The 7,935-nt window shown below is 48.5% G+C and overlaps 1 protein-coding gene across 1 annotated transcript; it reads right to left on the bottom strand.

The window, feature by feature from the left end:
• Positions 1-208: 208 nt before the first annotated feature.
• Positions 209-7,423, bottom strand: LOC147888256 (U-box domain-containing protein 24-like). The gene is made up of 3 exons (XM_087393409.1): positions 5,938-7,423; positions 5,463-5,757; positions 209-1,786 (listed from the first exon to the last, which is right to left on the bottom strand). The coding sequence occupies exons 1-3, from the start codon at positions 7,345-7,347 to the stop codon at positions 279-281; spliced, it is 3,213 nt and encodes a 1,070-aa protein (XP_087249535.1). The 5' UTR covers positions 7,348-7,423; the 3' UTR covers positions 209-278.
• Positions 7,424-7,935: the final 512 nt, after the last annotated feature.

Here is a 7,935-nt window from a genome sequence, read left to right as displayed (position 1 = left end):
AATCATTGGCTTTTTCTCTTTAAAAATTTGATACAATGCTAGGATTTAACTTCAATTTCGAGTTAATAGTTACGTGCTTCACAATGGAAAGGCTGCCTGTCTCAAATCTAGTTTCTTTGCTAAGGGGACATACCTTGGCTTTTCTTAGTGGGATCTATGAGGTTGAGGAAAACTCTACATTCTAAGATTACAAAAAGCACAACCAAACTATGAAAGCCAAAAAATACTTAGTCTTTGGTGAATGACACAAAGTGGTATTATTGGAAAATAAATCCAGTTTAGACGGAGGATGAGAAACCAAAATAGTTGGATTGGCTGTGGAGGAGCTCAAGCTGGCGGAGGAGGCAGCCAGCGAGGTGGCGAGCGGTGGGAGAACCCTTTTGGGCGAGGGTGATGATGTGCATTTGGGCTTGTGCGGCATACAAAGCGCGATAATGCGGGATGTTGAAGAAGCGCTCACAAAGCCGAGCGGCAAGCTCTTGCACTCGAGGAGAAGGGCTGCTCATCAAATTGATAATAGGCCCAACGCCGCGCTCCTGCTCTATGGCGCCACATGCCTCCTCGGTCTCCCCCAATGTCATCAACGCCATCAAACACGCCGCTACGCAAGCACCATCGGACGCTTCCTCTTTGAGCGCCGCCACGATGCCCGCGATTGCCTTGGCTTGCACCAAACAGAGTGTGGTCTCCACGGTGCATTTGGCCCCGTGCACCTTGCATGCATTGGCTGCGTGCCTCCGCCCCACACACCCCCCCCAACACCGCCCCCCGCCCCCTACCCTCTCCACCCGCTCGCTCAGCCTATCCGAGCTCGCCGAGAAGTTCGCCAGCGCCCTCGCCGCCCTCTCCTTCGCCGCCCTCCCCCCCGACTCTAGTACCCTCACGTACATTTGTATCAACCCCCCGCTCGCCAGCCGCTGCTGCATCGCCGTATCCTCCGGCAACGTGAAGCGCAGCAACGCGCCGGCGGCCGCCTCCGCTAGCGCTTCGTTGTTCGGGTTCGAGAGATGCTTCATCAGCGCCGGGGCGACATCGGTTTGGAGCAGCAGTTTCGTGATCTGGGCGTCTGTGACTGGGAGGCCGGCGAGGAAGGCAATAGCAGGCTGGACCTCAAGCGGGCGGCGCGGGTCCTTCACGATCTCGGCGAGGCGAGAGAGCGCGGCAGGTAAAGTGAGGGCAGCTTGGGCGGCCTCGTTGCGGAAGCGGGATGAGAGGGAGGCGAGGAGGTCGAGGCAGAGGCGGTCGAAAGAAGAGGTGGAAGAGGCGTCGCCACCAGAGTGGAGGAGGAGGCGAAGCAGGCAAGTGAAGGCGTCGCAGTCGATCATCTTTTGGCATGCAGCGTCGGAGCTGCCACGGGCGAGGCCAAGAAGGCCCTGGAGCAAGGGCAGCCGCACCGCCAGCGGAACGGTGGACACCATGAGTTGAAAGAATGTGCAGATGACTTCGTCCAGTTGAGCGTCGCCCATGTTCCAGTCGTCTGCCGCCAAAATGTTGGCGAGAATGGCAGCGCTTCCTCGTTTGAGCGCCTCCGAGAGGCGGACGCCTTTGAGAAGCTTGAGCAGAGCCGCCACCGCCCCCGCTTCCTGCAGGCAGAGCCGGGCTGTAGCCACCGTGGAGAGGTTCTCCAGAGCAGCCACACCCGCCTCCCGCTCGTCGTCCCTGCCGCTTTCCACCATCTCCGCAAGCGTTTGCACCGTCTCCTCGGTGGCTGCCACCGCCTTGCTCGATTCCGGCATGTGCAACCTTGCTAGGGTCTTGGCCATCAACACCTTGGACGCGCTCTCACCTGCCAAAACCAACCGTCCGTGAGTAAATTTCTCTTCAAATCAGCCCACAACTTGAACACACTTGAAAATTCTGATTTCCATTTCTATATCTGTTAGTTGCATCTCAGGCAATTGAACATATGTCGGGCATATTTCCTATGGGATTCATAGATTTGTATGTCGTAATGAACAATCAAACCAATACTAGTAAATGTTAATAGGTTCCTTTTTCGCATTGCAGACATAACAATTGAAAGAGACTTCAACGAAGCCCCACCTTTTCGGCTGTCAGACAGAATTCAAATCATAGCAAAGAAATAATCCACCCAAGTTTAAACTCACGCAGCAGGTGGTGGCTCTGTCTGCTTAGCTCAATATCTATTAACTATTAATGAGATAGTGTGGTTTTATGACCATTTACAGAACATAGGCCCTAAATATAATCTGATGAATGTGGGTCATTACATCGAAATCAGTTCCGATTGAAATCAAGTCCTGATATCCACAGCGTCCATCCTCATGCCTTCCTGTGTCTCACATCGCGCAATCTGTCTCTCATGCGTTACTTCCTGGTAGTAGTCTCTGTTTTTTTTCCCAATGAGATAGTAGTCTCTGTTTCAAGTCAGGTTACAGCAAGATCCTGGCATCCAATCCTTTGCCATTGTCATGGCTTTTCTCTGTGGTACACCACGAGTTTTGCACTAGTAATAAGAAAACAAAGCTCCAGCTTCCAAGTATAGGACAATGTTAGCAACAGAAGTTACGACTATTTTTCCCAGCAACTTCAAAGCACAACACTCCAGCACCAAACACTCCGACTTTTTAAAGAGCATGGTTTGTTTGCTGGTACTTCAAGATCTTCTGTCCTCTGTTCATAATCTCCCTTTGAGATCTATAATAACTTGGCGCGCAAATTCATCTGCTGAATGGAGTACTGCTGTGGTGTGAAAGGATGAAGCCTTGGCATGTGGGATTTATCACAACTTATCCAGGAACGCTACAACTGTGAAAGTAAGTTGAATGTGTTGGCAGAGCAAACGCTTTACATATTGTTACGCTCATCTACTGTGATACATTAGCATGACTTGGGAGATCTACCCATCTCAGAGAGGGACATGAATGGCGCATATCATGTACATGTATATGCTTTGACTCTTTTAAGATGTCACAAGTTGGTTATATGTCACACCTGTGTTTTCAGAACTCAAGGCCAACTTGCTAACCCACCCCTTACTTTAATTCTCTCTCTTCCCTGTCAAGGCCTTGGTAGCAGAGCTTGATATATGCCAGTTCACCTCTTTAAGGAACTCAAAGAGCACAGATTTGCATTTTCCTCTTTATTCCAATCTGTGTAATCATATGTTTTTCCACATGTGATCATGTGCCATGGGTTTTGCAGTCATAATAAGAAAACAGAGCTACCGCTCCCAAGTCCAGGACAATGTCAGCAACAGAAGTTATTACTATTTTCCCCCGTTATCTGCAACTGCAAAACTTAGCGTTCCAGCACTGAAACTCAGGCTTTTAAAGAGTGAGCTATGGTTTGTCTGCTGCTACTTCAAGATCTTCTATCAAACCTTTTCCCTTTGAAATCCATGACACCTGAGCATGCAAATTCATCTGCAGAATGGACTACTGTGGAAGGGTGCGGCCTTGGCATGCGGGATTTATCAAAACTATCCAGGAATGCCACGACTGTGAATGGAAGTTGCATGTGTTGGCAGAGCAAACACTTTACAGTAGTGTTACTTTTATCTACTGTAATACATACACGTGACTTAGGATATATACCCAAGATCTACAGAGGGGGATGAGAATGCCACATATTATGAACGCCTATATGCTTTGACTCTTTTAGGATTTCACGAATTGATTATATGTCACACTTGTGATTACAGAACTGCAGGCCAACTTGCTAACCTGCAAAGACATTGGTAGCAAAGCTTGATATGACTTCACCTCTTCAAGGAACTCGAAGAGCTCAGATTTGCATTTTCCTATATACTTCTCCACATGTGACCATGGATTAGAATCGAATGCAGTATGTTTGGTGTTTGTTCAGGATATCTCTATGCTCCACATGGCTATAAGTGCCTACAATAATAATTGCTCATGGCCCTCAGAAATATTTAAATGTGTACTAATGCCGAAAGCTCTTCATTTTCTGTTGATGTACAGGATTTAAGAACAAATATAGTTCAATGTTTGTGAGTTTGTAAAAATTAACTAATGTTACACGTGAAACTAAGCAGTATCATCTATTTTATTTGGTTGAACTGGGCTTCATTGAAGGTCACGCCCATACCTTGTGCATGACTTATCAGAAAGTAGGAGCTGACAGATTGTGTTACGATGCAAATATTGCATTCCTTTGGTTTAAAATGCTTGGGATAATGTTCATGCCAGATAGCTACCACCTAACATGTAGACAATGCATGCTGGCATTGAATTGGGCAACCATATGGACATCAGTGCTACCATGCGAGAAAATAAAGCTTCGCCATGTACACTACTACCATATAGGTTACAAGCAAACGATTCACCGCAGCACATTTGGTTGGAATTTTATAATAGAAATTTGCACCTAACCATTAGATGCTGATAGACTCGAATAGCCTTGGTTGCACTAGTACTGATGAACCCGTGCAAAGCACGGGCAAAGATGCATGACCATCCTCAACCACTCCCCATCTGAAGGTGGATCTTTGATTCTCAAATTGCTAATCAATTCACCTTGCATACTTGGATTGGATTTTGCAATTTTGGCTAAGTCTTAACCCATGGCTCTGAGACCTTCCATCTCCTCCTTCCTCCCGAAGGTGACCTTCCATCTCCTCCATTCCATTGACCTTCTATCTCCTCCTTGCCCCTAAAGCTGCCTCTTGTCTTTCCACCTCCTCCCCCCCTCCAAGCCTCCATCCAAGAGCTCCTTCTTTGTGACACGTGGCATGCTCTTCTCCTCCAAGCTGCCACGTGTCCTCTCTTTTTTTTTTGGGTGTCCGTGGTTAATAGGTTAAAGATACTTTGAAGAGGAGCAGAAAACTTGGACCTACTTGGTAACACAACATATAAAGCTCTTTGCTTTCCCTAGATCTTGAAACTGAATTTTTACTAGGGTGGGCTTCAAGAAAGGACTGCACCTCACCAGAACGTTATTCAAGCATCTTAAATCAAAGAAACGCATTTTTATGACGAGCTATTTCGAGTTGGATGAGAGATGGCTCCTTGTGTTTGATGAGACATATATGTGATGCAGCAGTGTATGGCCTTGGATGGAAGCCTCGTCTAAGCAAATAGAAGATGCTACTTAATTTCAAATGTCAGACATCATTTTTTACTAATTGGAATTACAGAATGGTATACTAACAAAGCTCGACCTGGTAGAGATTTGGACATCGGTACATTTGATTATGGTTCGGTACCATGTGGGAGCACAACTCAATAATAGACTGACTGCATTTGCCTATAAGCCAAGTATGTATGTAGTATCAGGTGATGCAGCTCAATAATAGACTGCATCTGACTATAAGCTGATAATTATCTCATGTGTGGATCACACATCACAGAAGTTGCAATAGGCCATGCCAGCATGCTTTCTATCAAAACTATAAGAATTAAGCGAGTGGTAAATAGTGTTGTGGAATCTGTCCCTAGCAGATTGAGAAATAATGAAACAAGGGCGGAGGGTTATAGTACCTTCGTTAAGGCGGGAGATGAGGGGCTTCATGATATTTGCCTCTGCCATGATGACAACATTCTCGTCGGAAGTGGGCAAGTTCTCCAAAATCGCCTTCACGTTCTCCGCACATTCTTGTTCCTGCATGAGCGTCACCAGGAACAAGACTGCACTTGGGGCCCGGCTGATCTTCTCTGCAATCTCCGGCTTCCCTGTCAGAGTCCGCATCAGATGGACGCATTGCGCAACCTCATCGTATTGCCGGGCCAGACACCTCACGATTACATCGATCACTTTCTCTTTGACCATAATTTCCTGCCACAGGCCCAAACAACTCTCAGAAGATCGCAGTGCCCAGAGTTTACAAGAAAGAACCTGGTTTTGAGCCTTGGGTACACAGGGTTTCACGTTGGGTGAAATTCAAAATTTCCAAGGGTATTAAAACCTACAAATTTTTGTTTACAAAACCACGAGACGTATGTGGTTGGGGTGCACCTGACACTCGGCATTGTCCTTCGCCAGAAGCCCCAGCGTAGAGAAGGCTTTCTTTCGCAGCTCGAGATCCGTCGACTCCGCCATGTGCACAAGTACAGGCATCAAGTTCTTGGATGCAATCTTGTACTTATTGAGAGTATCCTCCTCGCAAAGCGCCTCGAGATCCTGCAATGCCTTCAGCTGCTGATCTTTGTCGGAGTGGCGGATGGTTTCGCTCGCCAGATCCAACCGAATCTCATTGTTTCTCTCCTTCCACTCGGCAATCGACTGACGCAAGGCTATATTCGATTTCATTTTGGTGTTCAAGAGTTCTACCCCAGTAGGACATCTGGTGTGACCTTCCGCAAACCATCTCTCGATGGCAGATCGTTCGTATGTTTGACCAGACGCGATTTGAACAGGGTCTCGCATCACGTCCTTGGTAATAGGGCAAATGAAAGATTGCAGTGGAAGAATCAATGTATCCCTCACTGCAGGGGAAGGCGGGATAAAGATTACCGGCGCTTCTTTTTCGGCCGGTTTGATAGTCGCAGCGATAGCCTTGTCCAATAAGACGATGAACTGCTCTAGATACAAAGCATGAGCCTTCCCTCTCCGCACCTCGGCGCTAGGCTTTTCCGTCTTTAATTTAGCAAGCTCGTTGGTGAAGACCTCGCTTTCCAAGGAAGTGCCCAAGCACTCGGCGATCTGTCTAGCGAGCTTGGTTGTAAGGGACGAGTCAGTAACGATGGAGTCGAGAACACCTTGTTCCAACGAGTCGTGCAGAATCTGTTCCTTTGGCCCTAGCTTCAAGCTTCCTTCATCCAGCGATTGGCTGGCAGTGGCAAGGCGCTGCTTGAAGGATTTGGACCGTCCCCCCTCTTGTAAAAAGGAATCCAGAACCGGCTTAAGGTCGGAAGATGTCGCTTTGAGCTGTGCTATGAGCTCCGGACAGCACATGAGCAGATACAAATTGCATCTGCCATAATAGTCATCGATAAGCTGCTCCACCCTCTTCAATTCCGCGTCCATCTTACCGGTCTTGGAAGTGGCGAGGCGGGCACCGCATATCTCTGCTTCTCGCTCCATCTCCTTGAAAACCGCTGCGACCTCGAAGAGGTAGGAAGCGAAAGGGGAAAGGAGGAGGTGAGCCATGTGGGAGTTGTGGGGGCAGACGTTACGAGCTCGGAAGGCGAGCGTGGCGAGACGTTTGCTGGTGTGGGAGGCCCAGGAAGGGGGAGAGGAGGGAGGGAAGGAAGGGGGAGAGGAGGGAGGGAGGGCATTGTCCATGGGCATGTGGGAGAGACGTCGAGGAGGGGGAAGGGGAGGTGCTAGGATGAAGGAATTGGGAGCGTCATGCAGGGTGGTCCTGGTGCTCGTCCTCGTCCTCCTCTGTGCGATGACGGCGGCAGCACTGAAGGTTACGTCCATGGAAAGCTTGCACTTGGGAGACGAGGAGATCTAATCGCGTTATACATCGTCAAAGCTAACAGGCTTTCCAACCTCGCCTGCGTACGCTCTTTGGAGAGACGATGACCGAGCTGCCCCGCTAGACATCGTCAACTTTACGGTCTACATACGCTTCGCCCCCCTTCAAACAGGTTAGAGCTGAGGTGGCCGAGGCCAAACCCTGCCTGACCCTTGCAATCGGACTACACAGGCAAGTAAGGGTCAGCAAGGATCTCAACCTCATAGAACACTCCTTGAGCATGTGCCCCTATATCCGACAAGGTTTGGCAAGGTCCAGAATACTTCAGGCATGCATGTGCCCGTAAATCCGGTAGGTACCTTGAATCGGAAATAGAACGGAAGACATACCATGTGCCCAAGCTATCTCCACCTTGACTCCGCGGCCACCGTACTCATCGTTGCGTAGATCGTGATCGTTGTTCGATCCCAGCCCTTCGTAATCAAGAACTTACTGGCTAATCTATGGGGCCACTGACTATCCAAGGTTATCCCTGCCATTACTCTCTTGCAAGCGCTAACCCCGCAACAAATCATGGCCTTTGGATCTTA

The sequence above is a fragment of the Dipteris shenzhenensis genome, chromosome 22 (genome assembly GCF_047967505.1).
Source record: "Dipteris shenzhenensis isolate YYH24624 ecotype China chromosome 22, Dip_SZ_1.0, whole genome shotgun sequence".
Lineage (NCBI taxonomy): Eukaryota > Viridiplantae > Streptophyta > Polypodiopsida > Gleicheniales > Dipteridaceae > Dipteris > Dipteris shenzhenensis.
Note: the sequence above shows the minus strand (reverse complement) of the source record. Positions and strands in the feature narration are given on the sequence as shown.